The 21522-nt window shown below is 37.1% G+C and overlaps 1 protein-coding gene across 5 annotated transcripts in view; it reads left to right on the top strand.

Moving 5' to 3' along the window:
• Nucleotides 1–21522, top strand: part of NBEAL1 (neurobeachin like 1) — a 212748-nt gene that overhangs the window by 164954 nt on the left and 26272 nt on the right. For 3 of the 5 annotated variants that reach the window (XM_038001729.2, XM_073019947.1, XM_073019948.1), the window contains 7 exons: nucleotides 1865–2005; nucleotides 4672–4802; nucleotides 7577–7686; nucleotides 12824–12941; nucleotides 14953–15050; nucleotides 17790–17906; nucleotides 20036–20125. In XM_038001729.2, the coding sequence (XP_037857657.2) occupies nucleotides 1865–2005; nucleotides 4672–4802; nucleotides 7577–7686; nucleotides 12824–12941; nucleotides 14953–15050; nucleotides 17790–17906; nucleotides 20036–20125 (805 nt within the window). Of the gene's footprint in view, nucleotides 1–1864; nucleotides 2006–4671; nucleotides 4803–7576; nucleotides 7687–12823; nucleotides 12942–14952; nucleotides 15051–16426; nucleotides 17759–17789; nucleotides 17907–20035; nucleotides 20126–21522 lie in introns of those variants that run through there. The other 2 variants (XM_073019949.1, XM_073019950.1) reach the window with 2 other exon arrangements.

Raw genomic sequence — 21522 nt, forward strand, 5'->3', positions numbered from 1 at the left:
GAAGAAAATTTTATAGTTCTGTTTATGATCTACCCTGTCAACTTCTCACAGTTAATTTTTTCGAAGCAAGCTGCCCACAGGCAAAAGAGTAACCTGATTTTAATATCCCTTTTTCTCCCTGTGAACTTAGGGATGACTTTTGAGTTTTGAATTCTAATAATAAGGACAAAACTATTTTACAAATTAACTTAGTTATAGATTGATATGAAAGTAGATGGTACTTTTTTTTCCTACTTTTTCTTTGCAACCTTCCCTAGGATTTTTACAATGTTTAATATTTGATTTGATTTGATTTACCAGTGGAACTTTGCTGGGTATATATGTATACCATCACTGCCATTAGTCAAACTTTTTTTTCTGATAATAACTGAAAGAAGATTTTGTAATTTTTTAAAACAGTGTTCTACAGGAAATACTCATATAAATAACTTATTTTATTGGTAATTAAAGATACAAGTTGTTTTACATTTTAGTGGTACATTTTTGCATAGATACAAATGGCTTTGAACTGAAAACTTTTTTATTCCCCTGAATATTAATGATTAGTATATAAAAGGAAATTGGCCCCAGCTTAATGAACCCATTACTATTTTGGTTTTTGAAATTCAGTGTTTATGGCCTACAAAAATCTTTTATTCTTATTTGGATTTTATATACACTAATTCAGATGTCACCATTCAGACTAATTACACATGTATCAGTGATAGAGCTTGAAGAATCACTATATATCTTTTGGTAATAATCTGGTTTAGGCCTTTTTCCTATCCACCATCCCTTTTTTATTTTACCTTTAGGTTTCTAGGTATTAATTTTCACAATTCTTGACTGGTTCTTCCTTTTTTTTTTTTTTAATTTTTCCTGTTACCTTGGCCACAAAAGGATGTCTAATTATCACAGTGCTTTATACTAGCAAAAAACAAACAAAAAAATACAAGGAAACAATCTTAAGTGTCTAAAAAGTAAAAAAATAGTTAAATTGTGGTACATCTATACAGTATTATGTACCTGTTAAAAATAGACTACTCAGTCATTTGGAAAGATGTCCGTAGAAAATTGTTAAATAAAAAATATAAGTTATGAACAATATATATAGCACTTTTATGTAAAATAAAAATTTGTATATTTATACATTAGGATAGATAGATATTCACCAAAAAATTAGTGTTAGTTATCTCTGGGAATAGAATCATAGTTGATTTTAAGTTTCTTCTGTTTTAATTCTAATTTTTCCTACAATGAACATGTATTATTATTGCATAATAAAAACTATTCCAGGCTGGGTACAGTGGCACACACCTGTAATCCCAGCACTTTGAGAGGCTGAGGCAGGCGGATCACGAGGTCAGGAGATCGAGACCATCCTGGCTAACATGGTGAAACGCTGTCTCTACTAAAAATACAAAAACTTAGCTGGGTGTGTTGATGGGCACCTGTAGTCCCAGCTACTTGGGAGGCTGAGGCAGGAGAATGGCATGAACCTAGGAGGCGGAGCTTTCAGTGAACCAAGATCATGCCATTGCACTCCAGCCTGGGCAACAGAGCGAGTCTCTGTCTCAAAAAAACAAATAAATAAAATAAAATAAATAAAATAAAAACAAATAAAAGCTATTCCAGAATTAAGTATTTATGATATTTTGTTGTTCAGAAGAAAGTATTAAGGAATAAAACTTTTTTCATTTGCTAGTATAGTATAATGATGATATGAATACAGAGTTTGATAATGAGGCATATGAATAAGGATGGACTTTTAAAAAACTCAGTCAGAAATTTTGTGTTTGTGTTTTCAGAAATAAAATACAAACTTATGCCCCCTTATGTATTTTATTATTGTGGTTATAAAACTTTAGGATCTTTTTCCCCACAGATATGAAAATTTTGAGGATCCTATGGGAACTATTGATAAGTTTCACTATGGTACTCACTATTCAAATTCTGCAGGGGTCATGCACTATCTCATTCGTGTAGAACCATTCACCACCCTCCACATCCAACTTCAGAGTGGAAGGTATGTTTTCAGTAAAAAAGCTGTTTTTTTATGACTATATGTTAGTGTTGAAAACTGTTTGCCTTCATGTCATGTGCTGTGTAACATGTCTTTTTTTATTCTCCTGTATTAAATTTTGATTCAGCTAAAAATAGATAAGCTAGTTTGAGAATGAGTCACTCAAACTGACTCACACAGTGACTTAAGGAGAATTCCTTTTTTAGTGTTATTCCAGTGTACCTTTGTGATTCTTACTGTTTTGAGGAATCTACCAGAGATTTATAATTAGATCTGATTTAGAGCTAAATCTAAGGCGTCACCGGAGAGTCAAACCAAGCCAATGCCTATGCCTGTGTAGTCCTAAAAATATGTATCATGAGGAATGGAAGGAGGAGCAATAAGAGACTCTTATATTATTGCAGCAGCTCAAACAAGTCTTTGTACCACTGTATTTACACTGTGGGTATTATAACTAACCTACGTTGTACATTTTCCTAATCCTAAGGAAACCAGCTTTTCCATGAATCTTCTGTTCCTCAATAAATCCTCCATATAGCTCCCTATTTATACATGTTTTGTCTCCATGTTGCCTTATTCTTTAACAACCATTTTGCCTTCCATACCCAATCCAGAGCTATGTAAATATTGCCTATTCTGTTCTCTTTCCATGTAGCTTTTATCTCTCACAGTTAGCCTGGGTTCCTTATTTCTGTCTATGTACAATGAGCCTTGGCTTTCAAGAAGAGACTCTGGCCCTAAGATCACTAAACATCCCCAGATTTTACATGTACCATGTAACCTTTGATGGTGACCTTTGAAGTATTATACAGTCTATTTTTGAAGCTTTGTAAAAATTCATTTTGTCATAAAATTATTAAAAGCTGAAAAGACCCAGTTATACTTTATTGCATCTTTTTTTTTTTGAGACAGAGTCTCACTCCTTTACCCAAGCTGGAGTGCAGTGGCACAGTCTCAGCTCACTGAGATGTGTGTGGTGTGGTGCGCCACCACACCCGGGTAATTTTTTTGTATATTTGGTAGAGATGGGATTTTGCCACATTGCACAGGCTGGTCTTGAACTCCTGATCTCAAGTAATCCACCCACCTTGGCTTCCCAAAGTTCTGGGAGTACAGGCGTGAACCACTGTGCCCTGCCATACCAGATTAATTTACAACCAAAAAGTGGAAACAAACCAGTGTCCATCTGCTGATAAATGAGTAAATAAATGTGATATATCCATACAATGGAATATTATTATTAAAGTATCGGATAGAAGATACTTTTCTCTTCATAAGATGCAATAAAGTAGGCCAGGTGTGGCAGCTCACACCTCTAATCCCAGGCCAAGGTGGGTGGATAACCTGAGGTCAGAATTTCGAGACCAGTCTGGCCTGGCCTGTTCAACATGGTGAAACCCCATCTCTACTAAAAATACAAAAAAATTAGCCAGGCATGGTGGTGCACGCCTGTAGTCCTAGCTACTCAGGAGACTGAGGCATGAGAATTGCTTGAACATGGGATGCAGAGGTTGCAGTGAGCTGAGATTGTGCCACTGCACTCCAGCCTGGGTGAAGGAGTGAAACTGTCTCAAAAAAAAAAAAAAAAAAAAAAAAAAAAAAAAAGATGCAATAAGGTATCACTGGGTCTTTTCAGCTTTTAATGATTTTATGACTAAATGATTTTTTACAAAGCTTCAAAAATAGATTGTGTAATACTTCAAAGGTCACCCTCAAGAAAGTAAAAACTGGCCAGACATGGTGGCTTATGCCTTTAATTCCCAACACTTGGGGAGGCCAGGTCAGGTGGATCACTTGAGCCCATCAGTTTGAGATCAGCTTGGGCAACAAGGCAAAACCCCATCTCTACAAAAAATAGAAAATTAGTCAGGTGTAGTGGTGTGCACCTGTATTCCCAGCTACTTAGGAGGCTGAAGTGGGAGGATAGATTGAGCTCAGGAGGTCAAGGCTATAGTGAGCCATGATTGCACCGCTGTACTCCAACCTGGGTGACACAGCAAAGCTCTGTCTCAAAAAAAAAAAAGAAATGAAAACTATATCTGATAAAGGACTTGTATATTTGTACCTAGAATATATAAAAAGCCCTTACACTCAAGGTGAGGTGACACACACCTATAACTTCAGCTACTCAGGCTGAGGCACAAGGATTGCTTGAGCCCAGGAGTTCAAGTTCAGCCTGGGCAATCCCAGCCTCCCGAGTGGCTGGGATTACAGGTGTGTGCTACCACCCCTGGCTAATTTTTGTATTTTTAATAGAGACGGGATTTCACCATGTTGGCCAGGCTGGTCTTGAACTCCTGACCTGAGGTAATCTGCCCACCTCAGCCTCCCAAAGTGCTGGGATTATAGGTGTGAGCCACCGCGCCCGGCCCTAAAAATACTCTTAAGATTATATTTAATTTATGTGAAATTTTTCTCCAGTGTGATTTGGTTTTCAACTAGTTCAACTAAGGTGCTACTGGTGATTAAAATTAGAGTATTTAGTTCCTGACAACTATGAGATTATCATAATAAGGAGAGTAAATTGTGTGTGTAGGCATTAAAGGGGAAGATTTAGAAAACAGTACCTCTAATCATTAAGAACCCTGAAGGGAATCTAAAAGTTTTGTTTCATGTCTTGTTGTTGATTTCATTCAATATTTACATTCTCTTTTAATTTCTACATGCAGGTTTGACTGTGCAGATCGGCAGTTCCATTCTATTCCTGCAACCTGGCAAGCTCTCATGGATAATCCATATGATGTGAAAGAACTTATTCCTGAATTCTTCTATTTCCCAGAGTTTTTGGAAAATCAAAATCGTAAGAAATAGGGGATTAAAAATTTGACTAGCAGGTCCCAATGGACCTGTAAATGTCTTTCAGGACATTTTTATAATATCCTGTAGATTATTTAAGATTCATTCTGTCTATGGATTACTTAGTGACAGGGCTAAACTAATGGTATGAGTCTTACCTTCCAGGGAAGTGCTATAGGGAACTAAGCTAAAGGGGTCAAATTTGAATCGTTAAGAGAGTTTATCAGACTATAGTGTACAGTGTTTACTAGGGAAGCAAAAATGACCATGTGCTATTTCAGCTATATATACCACTTAGGTTAAAAGTGTTTGTGTTAGATAAGGTGAGGATTTAGACTAACCATCAGCTGACTACAGGTCTATTAACCAACTCCATGGGCAAACTCATGTCTTTATATATACAGTTTCACTGGACCACAGCCAGCCAATTCCTTTTTTTTTTTTTTTTTTTTGAGACAGGTCTCGCTTTTTCCTTAGGCTGGAATGCAGTGCCGTGATCACTACTCACTGCAGCCTTGACCTCCTGGGCTCAAGCAATCCTCTCACCTCAGCCTCCTGAGTAGCTGGAACTATAGGTGTGCACCACCATGCCCGCATTTATTTTTAGAGAGATGGAGTCTCACTTTGTTGTCCAGGCTGGTCTCGAACTCCTGGGCTCAAGTGATCCTTCCACCTCGGCCTCCCAAAATGCTTGGATTACAGGTGTGAGTCACCATGCCCGGCCAGCCAATTCATTTTTGTATCATAGTAGGTTACTTTCAAAGTAAGCATATCAGCAGATTTGAGTAGTTGCAACAGATATGATATCACTCACAAAGCCAAAAATATTTATTCTTTGACCTTTTATAGGAAAAGTTTGGTAACTCCTGATTTAGAGCATGCAAGAGTAGGCAAATTAAAATGACAGGATATAAGTTACTATAATATTTGAAAATTTATGTTTTTGAAGTAGAGAAGTATGGAGTTAAATATTAATACATTTTTAAATGTCCAAATTCTTTTCCTGTGAGGTAGTTTTACATTTACTTTTAAGTACAAATAAGGAAAATAGCAATATTTTTACTATTGGTGTTCTTTAGGGAGGTTCCACAATGTTAAAGAGTTATTGTCAACTTTTTTCCCTGCCCTAACATGTAGTGTTAATGTTTGACCCTTCGTTTATTCAGTACAATTATTTTTCATACTGAGGAGAACATATCCAGGGCTTAATGTCACTTTGTGTACTCTGGAACAGGCTGTTGGAGGCAGGGCATCACAGTAAGGCAGTCAAAATTGGTGACTTTCAGAAAATGAGGTAAATCTGTTGTCTGAGTCTGATCCTAAATTCTCAGTCAGCTGTTGGACTGAATTATCCTAAAGCAGAGTATCTAGAATAGGAGGGATGAGCAGACTACATTTGGATAGAGAACTTAAGGTACTCTTTAACAATTTATATAAGAGTTAGTTGCTATCTTTAGCACCATTGTCTTGATGGCCTCCACTTCTAACTATACATTGCCTCTTTGAGATGAGCTGTTTGGCAGAAAGTAAATATATCAATTAGAATGCCTTTAAGAATAAAAAATTTAAAAACAAAGAAAAACAGAATGCCTTTAGGAAAAAATTTTAATAAAACCAGCTCAAAATTGTGCAAACAAGGAAATTTTAGTGTTTCCCATAATAAAATTCCTGAGGTATGGAAATTTCAGATAGCTTAGCATCATCAGCGCTAACTTTTTTTCTGCATTTTCACTGTGCCATTCTGAGTATTTTGACTTTGGCTAGTTCCTCTTATGGTCACAAATGCCTAACACAGTTTTAGGCATCATAGGCAGATCCAACAATATCTTAGAAATAAGTGAGGCTGTTAATCCATTGTGTCCTTTCTTAAGAGTGAAAAACTCTTCCTCATAACTTCTCATTCTCCAGAACTAAGTCATATACCAACCCCTAGACCAGTCACCTGGAATGGGCATGAAGTATAGGGCAGAGATGGACACTTGAATGAAATAAAGGTTCTGCTAGCAAATAAAAAGGGGGAATGACTATCAGGTGGGCAACAAATAATATCTGCTACACTGTGATGGGTTTAACATAAAACCAAAGACACTGTGCATCCTGTCATTTTATGACATTTAAATTCCTCTCCAACTTGTGATACACTAGTATTTTAAGGCAGCACACTGGTATTTTAAGGCCTTCTTTTTTAAAGGTCTTTTGTGTTAACAGTCCCCCTTCTACCCCGCCACGTTGTGTAAACAAACAAAAAAAAAACCCTCATATTTGGGGAAATTTTATCAAAATGCCATGTTCTAACCATATGAGCAGATCTTTATTATGCAAGTATCTTTTTAGAATAGTGGTATGTAAATATGTTATTCTTCATCAGACAAATATAACTGTTCTAGTGAGTGAGTTTAAGGTATGAGTTACACCAAAAAGCTTTAAGGAGCTGTATTTTGTAAGTGTACTATTAGAGGGACTGTGTCCCTCTCATTATTTTAAGTGTGAGAAGAAAACTTAATTTTTCATTTTGGTCAGATTAAAATAAGGGTTGTAGCTATAGTTTCCCCCGCTTTTCTTGCTTGACAACTTAATTCTTACTCTAATTTACATTATAATAGCTAATTTAAAACTAGTTATTTTTGTTTTTAAATTAACTGGTATGTACTCCAATAGATAAGAATTTTAAAAGAAAAAAATATGTTTTGCGTGGGAATGTGCCCTTATTATTGTTTGTTTTACTTTGTTTATTATAATCTACAATGATTTGATACATTTTCTTTTTACATGTCTTAGAATTTAACTTGGGTCGTCTACAAGTTTCCAGAGAATTAGTAAATGATGTCATTCTCCCCAAATGGGCTAAATCAGCTGAAGATTTCATCTATAAACATAGGAAAGCTTTGGTGAGACTTTTGCATTTAGTTATTAGACAGAGTAATAAGATAAAAGATGTGTTTTCCAGGGGATGGGATAATCTGACTTAATTATTTTTCTAGATTAATTTGTAATTTATTATATAAGCTGACTTTAGAAAGTACAATATGGTAATTTATTTTGAGGCTATGAATCTTCTGATACAGTGAGACTGTAGTATAGTACCATGAAAAAAAAAATATATATATATATATATAGCAAAATATTAAACATTTCAGCTCTGTAAAATGTCCATCTGCTGTATATGTAAATGTTCCAGTCACTAAGCTGGTGTAGTTTGGCGTTTTACAGTTTTCACATTTATTTTAAGTCTAACAAGGATGAGTACATTTTTGTTTTCTCTGAAGGATTTCACTAAGCTTCTAAAAGAAAGGCATCTAAGCCAAGCACAGTGGCTCACACCTGTAATCCTAGCACTTTTGGAGACCAAGGAGGCCAAGGCCTCACCTGAGGTCAGGAGTTCAGAGATCAGCCTGGCCAACATGGTGAAACTTCATCATGGTGAAACTAAAGATAAAAAAATTAGCCAGGCGTGGTGGCGCATGCCTATAATCCCAGCTACTCAGGAGGCTGAGGCAGGAAAATCGCTTGAACCCACGAGGCAGAGATTGCAGTGAGCTGAGATCACACCATTGCATTCCAGCCCGGGTGACAGGAATGCAATTTTTTTTGAGACTCTGTCTCAAAAAAAAAAAAAAAAAAAAAAAAAAAGGCAGCTAAACCTTAAATGCCACTTTAAAAAATGTATGGCTGTACACAGTGGCTCATGTCTCTAATCCCAGCATTGTGGCAGGCCAAGGCGGGCAGATCACCTGAGGTCAGGAATTTGCAACCAGCCTGGCCAACATGGCGAAACCCCATCTCTACTAAAAATACAAAAATTAGCTGGGTGTGGTGGCGGATGCCTGTAATCCCAGCTACTCAGGAGGCTGAGGTAGGAGAATCTCTTGAACCCAGGAGGCAGAGGTTGCAGTGAGCTGAGATCACACCACTGGACTCCAGCCTAGGAGACAGAGCGAGACTCCATCTCAAAAAATAATAATAATAAAGTATTAGTTTTTAGTTAAATGTCCTAATTTGGAATTGAAGGACTAGTGAGGGTTAGTTTAACATTGATATTGTGTTGCTATCTTGCAGATGATATTGATGGCTCCACTTTTCCCCACAGTAGCCCACTTTATTCTCTACCTAAGCTGAAATGTTGGAGGACTCTGAAAATAATTAAGCCAGTACTTGGAAACATTTTTTATCATTATGTATTTATAAAATAAGCATATATTTATAAAATTCAGAATTCAGTTATACTATTTGTAAGCCTTAACCCTATGCATGAATAAGGAATTTAGAAAAAATTTAAAAAAGCAAAAATGAGTTTAGCCAAGTGTGGGTGGTGTGCACCTGTAGTCCCAGCTACTTGGGAGGCTGCAATGAGAGGATCACTTGAGCCCAGGAGTTTGAGACCAGCCTGGGCAATATAACAAGACCCTGTCTCTTTAAAAAAAAAAAAAAAAAAAAAAAAAAGACTTATTTGGGAATGAATGATGAACTGCAGTCTGATAATACTTGTGCCCTAGTGAACCATTAGGGGCCAGAGATGTACCCAGGAAGGCAAAGGTTTTTAAAGGTAGAATGAGGAAGGTTACATAAGTTGTTTTGAAACAATTATCCTTGACCACAAGGATTAATAATAAGGATGGCATTATTCCAAGGTTGAACAGGCAGTTGCTGGGCAGACATCCTCGCAGAAGTATTCTTGGTGTATGGTTGTGGTTTTCAGAGTGTCTTTGTGATAGTCTTTATTATAGGCATGTATGCATAAGAGCCCCTCCTTTATGGCCTCTCCACTAGATTTTGTTAGGTTTTGGCATAAGGGACTCCATTTTTATCCATACAGCTTTCGCAACCCTATTAATAAGATATTAGAATTATATATTTCAGTTATGTATTACTGAGTAACAAACTGTTCCAAAATTCAGTGGCTTAAAAGTATAGCCATTTTAGGGGAAGGATAGCATTAGGAGAAATACCTCATGTAGATGACGGGTTGTTGGGTGCAGCAAACCACCATGGCACATGTATACCTACATAACAAACCTGCATGTTCTGCACGTGTATCCCAGAACTTAAAGTATAACAATAAAAAAAAAAAGTATAGCCATTTTATCATCATCTCCCACAGTTTAGTGGGTTAGCTGGCCTCAACTGAGGAATTCTGCTCTTGCTTGAAGTTCTCGTGCAGTTAGTTACAGTCATGTAGCAGCTGGGATTGGAGTCATCTGAAGGCTGCATTGAAACAGTAGGATGCTAGCTTTTCTGCCTCTCCATGTAATCTCAGGATATCTCCTCTCCAGCTGGGTAGTGAGACTCCTCACCTGGCAGCTAAGTGCTCTCCAAAAGTGGAAACTTCCACTATTTCTTCATAGCATCACTTCTGCCACTTTATAATGTTTAAACAGTAACAGTATCAATGCCAGATTGAAGAGGAGGGAAATTGAGCTCCATCTCTCAATGCTAAGAGTGAGAAAGAATTTGTAGCTATATTTTTGTTGTTGTTGTTGTTTTGAGACAGGGTCTCACTCTGTCGCCCAGGCTGGAGTGCAGTGGCATGATCTCAGCTCACTGCAAGCTCCGTGTCCCAGATTCGTGCCATTCTCCTGCCTCAGCCTCCCGAGTAGCTGGGGCTACAGGTGCCCACCACCACGCCTGGCTAATTTTTTGTATTTTTAGTAGAGATTGGGTTTCACCATGTTGGCCAGGATGGCCTCAGTCTCCTGACCTCGTGATCCACATGCCTCGGCCTCCCATAGTGCTGGGATTACAAGCATGAGCCACAGCACCTGGCAAGAATTTGTAGCTATCTTTAATCAACATATATTCTGCCCTCTGGACAAAAATTATTTTACTCCTACATGCAAAATATATTCACTTCCTCTCAAGACACCCTTCCCCTAAAACCCTCATCTCATTAAGGAAGGAATTGGCAAATTGTTTCTGTAAAGGGACAGATAGTAAATTTTTTGCCTTCATTGGTCATAAGATCTATGTTGTAGCTACTCAGTTCTGCCGTTGTACTGCAAAAACAAATGGATGTGGCTGTGTTCTACTACTAATCTACAAATCTGGCAGCAACTTAGATTTGACCCACAGACAGTAGTTTGCTATTCCGCATTAGGGCTTGAGGCCTAAAATTCAGGATCTCATTATCTAAGTCAAGTCTGTGTGTGGATGAAGTTACTCAGATGTGGCTCCTAAAAGCAAAAACAAAACTTCGTTTACATGAGTATTTTTGTCAGCCTCTTTCCTAACCACAGTGAGTTGAAAGCCAAAGATCTCTCTTATTTTTTAAGCAGTTTCTCTCTTTTACTCTAAACTAGTCTAATTCCATTTAAAACCTTATAGGTTTCTTATGTGTCAGGTCTATTGAACAAAAGCCATTCAACATTACTTTACAAAACAGTCCCTTCTCTACTTTGGGTTGGATGGGCGGCTACTATGGAAAAATGCTCTTAAGATTCTTAGACACTCTATTTTCTAGTTGAGTGGGTCTGTGGGGTACAACCTTAAATCTTTCTGAGGTTCCAACAGATTATTTTACAGCCAAACACTTGAACTAAACTTTTATCCAAGACCATATTTTACCGGTGACATTCTGATTTGGTAGTTGCCTTAGGCAATTTCTCATTTGAGAGTCTTTGCCCTCTAGAGATCCTGGGACTGAGAAATGTCCCCCGGCTGGAGTGCAGTGACATTATCACAACTCACTTCAGCCATGTCCTCCTGGGCTCAAGTGATCCTCCCACCTCAGCCTCCTGAGTAGCTGGGACTATAGGTGCATACCACCATTCCCAGCTAATTTTTTGTAGCAGAAGGGGGGTTTCGCCATGTTGCCCAGGCTGGTATGGAACTCCTGGGCTCAAGTGATCCACCTGCTTTGCCCTCCCAAAGTGCTGGGATAACAGACATGAGCCACCATGCCTGGCTCTTGCAATGGTTTTATTTTTGAATCCAGCAATATCTGGCTTTTTTATATTTTCTTTAAATTGTGCTTAAAAATCAAATAGTTCGCTTTTGGCTGGGCGTGGTGGCCCACACCTGTAATCCCAGCACTTTGGGAGGCCAAGGCAGGTGGATCACCTGAGGTCAGGAGTTCAAGATCAGTCTGGCCAACATGTTAAAACCCCATCTCTACTGAAAATACAAAAAATTAGCTGGGTGTGGTAGCAGTCACCTGTAATCCCAACTTACTTAGGAGGCTGAGGCAGTAGAATCTCTTGAACCTGTGGGAGGCGGAGGTTGCAGTGAGCCAAGATCACGCCACTACACTCCAACCTGGGTGACAGAGCAAGAGATTCCGTCCCCCCCAACAAAAAAATCAAGTAGTTCACTTTTTAACCCATCTTACTCCTCTCATACTTTATCATAGGCGCCTGAAGGAAGCCAAATGGCACTTAAAATGTTCTGTTTGGAAGTCTGTACACCCAAATTCATGCGTTCATTCTTTCTTTCATATAACTAAAACATGAGTCCCGTTTTCTCCTGTCTCCAATAACAGTTTCCTCACTGTCTTTCAAGTTATCACTAGTAATTTCCAGGAGGTCTCTACCTGCCACCCTGTCCTCCTCTTAGTAAGTGGTTACTGTGAGGGAGAGAATGATTTGCAGTCATTTTGTCCACCTAAGTGTGGTTTCATTGTTTCCTTAAATTGATCTTTTTTTTTTCTTGAATTGAATTTCTAGACAACTATTTCAATGGAAATTTTACCACAGAGATGCATTCCATAGCTGTCTTTTAGCTCTTTTGTTATTATTTTTGGGCTGTTATAAGCATATTTGTATTTTATTTGCCTATTAGGAAATGCATGTATTAATATTAATAAATATATCTACATTATAGTAGATAGAAATAGTTAATATATGTAGTAGATATTGAATAAATGTTTGCCATTATTTCGAGATAATTTTATTTTGCCACCAGAAAGATTTGTGTGTGGAAATGTTTCATTTGTTCTTATTTTTTTAAAGAATCGAATTTACATTGCAGTTGGAAGATATCTCTATATTAATTATTAATTAAATTATTAAATTATTAAATTTGTTCTTTTCCTAGGAGTCTGAATATGTTTCAGCTCATCTTCATGAATGGATAGATCTGATCTTTGGCTATAAACAGAGGGGACCAGCTGCAGTGGACGCACTCAACGTTTTCTATTACTGTAGTTACGAAGGTATAAATCTATACACTTTTTCTCTTGCTTTACCGTGATAGAAACTATTGTTTGATATATGTTTACAGTTATTTTGGGCCTATGTAATATGAGAAAGACTACATTTTCAAAACGTCTTTTTACTTGAAAGGTTAAGAGACTGCTGCTGTTTTTGTAATAGTAGTTAAGTGTGTATATTGCCAGTCTAGTTATAAATGTCACTTATTAACATCATAAAAGTTTTTGATCTCTAACATATTTGTCCTGTTCAGTTGAGTCAAACATTAAATATTCAGTATTAAACAGTAGCAGATTTTGAAACAAGGCCTTTGAAATTACAAATAACAAATTCTTCAAATGATACATATGATGACATTATTTTGCTCAGAATCAAGAGTATTTTCTGATGGCCTTAAAATGATTTTTAAAAAGTAGTTCTTTACTAATCCTTACGTAGACTAATAGTTCTAAAGATTGTGAATACTGTGAAGTTATGTGAATGTGAATACAGTGAGAGACTTTTGGTAAATGAGCATATTTTTGCCATGCCGTATCCATTCAGATAATAGGTTTGTAAGGAGAAAGTATTGCATGGCTGTTAGAAGCTTGGACTTACCGCCGGGCGCGGGCACTTTGGGAGGCCGAGACGGGCGGATCATGAGGCCAGGAGATCGAGACCATCCTGGCGAACACGGTGAAACCCCGTCTCTACTAAAAAATACAAAAAGCTAGCCGGGCGAGGTGGCAGGCGCCTGTGGTCTCAGCTACTCGGGAGGCTGAGGCAGGAGAATGGCGTAAACCCGGGAGGCGGAGCTTGCAGTGAGCTGAGATCGCGCCACTGCACTCCAGCCTGGGCGACCGAGCGAGACTCCGTCTCAAAAAAAAAAAAAAAAAAAAAAAAAAAGACGCTTGGACTTACCTAGTTTAGCCAATTACTAGTCATGTAACAATCCATATTAGATGTGGCTGAGTATAATCAGTTAACCAGAATATTACCTTTCGAAACCTTTGTTTCAAGCAATAACTTAAAGCAGTATTTTTGTGTAGTTATTACTCTTGTTTGAGTTTGGCTATTATGACCAAAACAATTAGGTATACTCTGAGTATAGTTCGTATTTTTGCAAAAGAAACTTGTATTTTTTTTTTTTTTTTTTTTTAATTTTGTGACAGGGTCTTGCTCTTTCACCCAGGCTAGAGTGCAGTGGCATAATCATACTTGACTGCAACCTGGAACTCCTGGGGTCAACCAGTCCCTCCTGCCTTACCACCACAACCAGCTAATGTTTAAAATTTTTTAGAGAGATGAAGTCTCACTTTGTTGCCCAGGCTGGTTTCAAACTCCAGGTCTCAAGTAATCCTCCCGCCTCAGCCTCACAAAGTGCTGGGATTACAGGCATGACCCACCACCCCTCCCCCAGTAGAAACCTTCATAGAATATCATTTAACTTTCAATTGCTTAAAATATTTTAGCTAATTTTTACATATATTTAATGTTTGATGAGTTGCTGATTTTTTTAAATTACATTTTCACAATGTTATAAATTGAAGAATAGAATAATATTTTATTGAAACTGTACCAGTGAGGCCGGGGTGGTAGGTCACGCCTGTAATCCCAGCACTTTGGGAGGCTGGGGCAGGCAGATCACATGAGGTCAGGAGTTCAAGACCAGTCTGGTCAACATAGTGAAACCCGATCTCTACTAAAAATACAAAAATTAGCTGGGCGTGGTGGCATGCACCTGTAGTCCCAGCTACTCAGGAGGCTGAGGCAGGAGAATCGCTGGAACCCAGGAGGTGGAGGTTGCAGTGAGTCGAGAGCATACCACTGCACTCCAGCCTGGGCAACACAGCAAGACTGTCTCAAAAAAAAATGTGTGTGTATATATATGTGTGTATACACACACACACACACACACACACACACACACACACACACACACACACACACACCAGTGAGCCTGATACATTAATCAGTGATGTGGCTTGCTGATTTATTTTCACTCTGTAGTAAGTTGACTTCTCCTGGTTTTAGGAGCTGTGGATCTGGATGCCTTAACAGATGAGAAAGAAAGAAAAGCCTTAGAAGGGATGATTAATAATTTTGGGCAAACACCTTGTCAATTATTAAAGGTAAGTCATATGTATTATCGACAACTTAAGAAGTAGATTTAAGTCAACTTAAGAAGTAGATTTAAGTATATAACAAAATATTGCAGTCAAGATCCATATGTATAGCCAATTACTCTCAGTTACAGAAAGATTTCTATTTGCTCAGAAAGTCTTTTATTATTTCCAAGAGGAAAAACTGAGTACCAATTAGGGTATGCCATTAAAACTGTCCTCATAGTGGGACTCATTCCACATGTAAAACTTCTAATAGCTCACATCTGCCCAAAAAGGCACTTACTTTCCAGAGCCCAAACCCAGTCCTAAGAATCGAATTATAGAATATTTAAAATGTAGAATCAAATTATTAAATATACTACATATATTTCTTTCCCCATACTAGTATCTGAAATTAAATCATCTTCCTGATAACACACGGGATTGGATTCATGGAAATTAATCTAATGTTAGTTTTCAAAAATGTCTTGATCTTTTTCAGTATATGAATGTAGTGATGTGGAATACCTAAAAAAAAATTTTAGTAACTAGATTTGTTCTTAAGCAATCACTGTGTTTGTTAGGTATTTTACCTAATCTTCACCTAATCTTCATAGTAAAAATTCAGTTATCCTCATTTTTCAGGAGATAAAGCCAAGCCTCACAGAAAGTAATACCTAGCCTATAATGCCTTTGAGAAACTAAATACTTTTTTCTAAGTTTACACAACAAGAAAGTGACTAGGATTATATGCCTGACCCAGAGCCTTTCTTGCATACCATGTTTCCTCTGAATTAGTAGCTGTAAGCCCCCTGTTAAACTAGATCTCTTAAAATGTTCTTATGGGCTTTTATTTGCTACCTAATTATGATACTTTCTGCCTTAGGTTGTATATTTATCCATTTGCCTCAGTACATTATAAATACATTAAAGGCAGCAAATTTCTCTTAATCATCTTTGTATCTCTCTTGAATACAGTATTGAATTGAAATCACCACAGTTATTACAACAGTAGTATATCTAAGCTCTAACTTATAGGTGTACTTCTGTCAATACAGTAATTGGGCTAAACTTTGTAATTGTTACTGTTCCTTAGCAATGGTTTGCTTGGAACCTCCAACATTGGTTTTTACAGAATAGTCATATATGAAGTCAATGCTTTATCCCTTACCTTCTGGTACAGTCAGAAGGCAAAAGTAACAGACTAAAACAGAATGTTTCAAAGGGCTTTGAAATAGATGCTATCATATTTTCGCACCTGTTTTACTTTTCTTTTTGTTTTACAAGTGGTGCTGTTAGTTTTTATTGTCATAAAAATGATACAAAAATCATTATTTGATTTGAAATAAAATGAATAATATCTATTAAAAGCTAATTTTTTTTTTTTTTTTTTTTTTTTTGAGACGGAGTTTTGCTCTTGTTGCCTGGGCTGGAGTGCAACGGCGCGATCTCGGCTCACTCCAACCTCCACCTCCTGGGTTCAAGCGATTCTCCTGCCTCAGCCTCCCAAGTAGCTGGGATTATAGGCGCCCGCCACCACACCTGGCTAATTTTTAGGAGAGATGGGGTTTCGCCTTGTTGGGCAGGCTGGTCTCTAACTCCTGACCTCAGGTGATCTGCCTGCCTCAGCCTCCCAAAGTCCTGGGATTACAAGTGTGAGCCACCATGCCTGGTCTAAAAGCTAAATATTTTCGTACTTACAGCTTTCACATCTATTGCCTATAATCAATATTTTGTTGTAGAGATGCAAGAATTTACTTTAGATAGAATTCTGTTTTGCCTTTTAACTGTGCCTTTGAAATATTCATTTTACTTGCCATTTATTTAATATTTATATAGGTGATACTGTTCTGTGTTTCTGACATGAAAGTTGAGGAAGAATAATAATTTACTTGAAAAGTATGCAGGAGTACCTCTAATTTGATTCTGATAGTATTGACTTTTTTTCTTTTTTTTTTTTGAGATGGAGTCTCACTGTCACCCAGGCTGGAGTGCAGTGGCACGATCTCGGCTCACTGCAACTTCCGTCTTGTGGGTTCAAGCGATTCTCCTACCTCAGCCTCTCAAGTAGCTGGAACGATAGGTGCACACCACTATGCCTGACCAATTTTTGTATTTTTAGTAGAGACAGGGTTTCACCATGTTAGCCAGTATGGCCTTGAACTTCTGACCTCAAGTGATCCTCCCACCTCAGCCTCCCAAAATGCTAGCATTTCAGGTGTGAGCCACCACACCTGGCCAGTGTTGACATTTTGATCTTGTCAAGGAATTAAAGATTCATCCAAATTATACATTCTGAATTTTGAATACTACATTTAATTTTACCAAGCATCTAACATATGTAAGATACTGGTCTAGTATGGAAATCCAAAAATGAATAAGGCTTCTGTAGCTTTAAGGCACTTATAATCTAGTTGGGGAAGACAGACCATAAACAATTATATGTAATCCAACATAGAAAGAAATAAGTTATAATTAAAATATAAATTATTTGCCAAGGAAAAATAATAGAAGAGAATAATACATTCTGACTTAAAAATTTAGGAGAGATATCAGTAAGAAAAACTCTAAAGTAGAAGTGGGATTTCCAAAGAAATGAAGAAAGTAGTAACTCTGCTAAGAGATTAGTCTGAGCCAACACCTAGAATTGTCAACAATGCATGATATGTAATTCATTGTAGCTAGAGCCTAGTGTATATGAAGGAACATAGTGAGAGATTAATAATATAGATATGGAATTGTTTTTTCCTTAAAATTATTTTGAAGGAACCACACCCTCCAAGATTATCAGCAGAAGAAGCAGTGCAGAAGCCAACCAAAATAGACACTTCAACTCTAAACCTGTTTCAACACCTTCCTGAACTCAAGTCATTTTTTATAGAGGTAATATCCAACTTGGTAATATCAAAAAGAGTTTTCTCTAAATTCTGTACATTTTAAAGTCCTTTTATTATTTAATGGGAAGTAAGGATTATAATATTTAATTTAAGATAGTAAATTTTACAGTAATAATCTGTTGTTGGATTTTTAAAACATTTTTATTGGAAGTTTTTGTTTGCTGCTGAGTGGTAGTCTGAACTGTTTTTCTTGGCTTTCTTTCATCTACTTCACATTTTCCTGACAAAGAAGAATAAATAATTTGATTTAAAATGCTTCTTGTGACAATCGAGATGATATGTAGATAGAGATAATATTTTAATAGCTCTTAATTATAGTATCTGCTCATATATAAAATAGATCCTAATAAGTCACATTGTTAATTGATAGAATGAGTAGTCTAGTAAAACAAGAGTAGTTAATGGTGTAATTGAAAGAGTTTAAGTAAAAAATTCAAATGTTTAGATGTACATATTAAATTACTTGCAGTAATTCAGAATGTGATTATAAAATGCATTCATAGCTGTGAATGTGGTTAGGACAGATAGCATTAACCCTTCACAAAAAGAAAATTGAAAATAAAAAGTTACTAAGTTTGAAGATATACACTGAACAGTCTCTGCAATACAGCAGAGGTTGGTAAACTTTTTCTTCTGTCAAATAATAACTTATTTGAAAAGTGTACAGCAGTGAGATAGGTCTAACTGGTAAATATTTTGGGCTTTGCAGGCCAAAAGGCAAACTCAAAGATATTCTGTAGGTACATATATAACCACTTAAAATGTAATCATCTAAAAATATAAAACCCATTCTTAGCTCACCCACCACCTACAAAACAGGTGGTGGTCTGGCTTTGTCCCACAGGTTGTAGTTAATAAAACCCTGCAATACAGTATCACTGCAGCATGTTTCTCAGATTCAATAACCATGGGAAAATCAATTATCAAAAAATTCTAGATGTGATCCATAATCTGATGGACATGCAATACTATATTCTATAATGTCAATAGAACTGTTTTCATCTTATCTAATCATTTGTGACTTTTGTTGTAATATAGTACAATCCAAGTTCCATCTGCAGGTGCAGCAACACATTTGCCCTTCTCTGTACCCACCATGTCACATAGTAGCTTTCTCCAGGACACATTCAGTATCTGGATCAGTATAAAGAACACAATAGATTTCCTTAGGTACCAATAACTTGTTAATCCCTTTTCATTCTCGTAAGAAGTATTTCCCCATATATTAATATGAAAAGAGAAGGCCTTTTGTAGGTCACCTCTTCCTAGGTGTTCAAATTGTGAGGAAAGTAGAGGTAGTAGTGAAAGCAAGGGCTTAATAAATGGTTTTTTTTCAGGCACCATTTTCATTTTGCCTTGTTCAAATGCAGGTCATTCTTCTCTGGATTAATTGACAACATGAAGAGAAAAGATAATCACCAACTTTTTATAATTCTATAAATTATAATGAATTTTATAATTTGTTACTTACTTCCTATTAAGTTCTTAGAACAACACCTAATACATAGTGCATACCCAATAATGTTATCATTTACCTAGTAAATATTAGATATCACTTGTGAACTATTGTCACATCAAGGAACTGAGTTCAAATTATTGTTCTCTTTCACATTGTTATAAGATAATGGCAGATGTTTTCTGAGTGCTGTCTTTATTTTCTGGTCCTACTGTGGCTTTCAGGAAGTATCCCAGTTAATGGATTAGACATGTTTTTTGAAAGTTAGACTCAAAAGGAAATTTCTATAAATTATGACCAATTTTCTCATTTGGCTTATCTTATATGATCCATATTTTCTGCTTTATATTTATGTCAGTATAACTTAGGATAGATCCTAAATCATTGGCTGTTTTAAATTATTGCTGCTCTTTGAAATCTATGTCTCTTTTTAAAAGCAGTGTAGTTGAATATAAGGTGATGGGTTTCAGAAGTTTCAAGTATGCCACCTATACATGGTATATAATTCCTTTCCTTCATTTTAAATTAATTGATTAGATGTTTCAAGAGAGTAAAATGATGTATCACAGGATTCATCCTTATTTAAAGAAATGGTTTTCAGTAATTTGTACCTAATAAAGATGAGCAGAACCAGCCACTAAACCTCTTTTATTTTATAGGGGATTAGTGATGGTATTCCACTATTAAAGGCCACCGTCCCCAAAAATCAGTATCGTTCTTTTATGTCTCAAGGCAGCCCTGAGTTACTGGTAAGTTGATTTTTACCTTTTTCACACTGCCATGTCTATATTCATTACAACTTAGAAGAAAAAAAAAAAAAAAAGAGGAAATAAATATTTTTTAAAAGCCACTTTTTGGCTATGCACGGTGGCTCATGCCTGTAATCCCAGTGCTTTGGGAGGCTGAAACAAGCAGATTGCTTGAGCCCAGGAGTTCAAGACTAGCCTGGGCAGCATTTGCTCAGAAAATAAAATCTAAAAAGATATACAAAAATAGGCTGGGCACAGTGGCCCATGCCTGTAATCCCAGCACTTTGGGAGGCCAAGACGGGCGGATCACTTGAGGTCAAAGGTTCAAGACCAGTTTGGGCAACATGGTGAAACCCTGTCTCTACTAAAAATACAAAAAATTAGAGAGGCGTGGAGACAGGTGCCTGTAATTCCAGCTACTTGGGAGGCTGAGGCAGGAGAATCATTTGAATCCAGGAGGTGGAGGTTGCAGTGAGCCAAGATCGCGCCACCACACTCCAACCTGGATGACAAGAGTGAGACTCCTTCTAAGTAAAACAAAAATAAAAATAAAAAGATATACAAAAATAGTAATAGTACTTTTTGAGCAGTGGCAATATTGTGAATATCAATTGTAATACATATGTATAAATATATATATATATATATATATATATTTTTTTTTTTTTTTGGAGACAGAGTCTTACCCTGTCACGCAGGCTGGAGTGCCAGTCACAGCTCACTGCAGCATTGACCTCCTGGGCTCAGGTGACCCTTCCACCCCAGCCTCCTGAGTAACTGGGACTACAGGTACACACCACCATGGCCAGATAATTTTTGTATTTTTTGTAGAGATCAGGTTTTGCCATGTTGTCCAGGCTGGTCTCAAACTCCTGAGCTCAAGTGATCCTCCCACCTGAGCCTTACAAAGTGCCTGCGTTTTTTAAAGTTACCAGAATTTCCTTTGTGTGGGGTAACTTGTTAACTTTTATAATCAAGAAGATAAAGGCTTTTCATTTTGAAGAGAAGAGAACTTACTCACTATGACTGTCACTACAGGGAGACCTTAACAATTCATTGTAAATTCTGCTTCTGATTTATGTTCTAAATGATATATTTTTATGGTAAGACTGGTCCCTGAATTTCTTCCAACTGCCAGCTAATAACTGCTAATAAACTTTGAGAAATCATGAGAAAAAAATAATCTTCCTAAAGAAAGATAAATTGGGCTGAGCACAGTGGCTCACATCTGTAATCCCAGAACTTGGGAGGCTATGGGTGGATTGCTTGAGCTTAGGAGTTTGAGACCAGCCTGGGCAACATGGCGAAACCCCGTCTCCACCAAAATACAAAAAATTAGCCAGGCATGGTTGTGCATGCCTGTGGTCCCAGCTACTCAGGAGGCTGAGGTCAGAGGA

This window comes from Chlorocebus sabaeus, chromosome 10, assembly GCF_047675955.1.
Source record: "Chlorocebus sabaeus isolate Y175 chromosome 10, mChlSab1.0.hap1, whole genome shotgun sequence".
Classification (NCBI taxonomy): domain Eukaryota; kingdom Metazoa; phylum Chordata; class Mammalia; order Primates; family Cercopithecidae; genus Chlorocebus; species Chlorocebus sabaeus.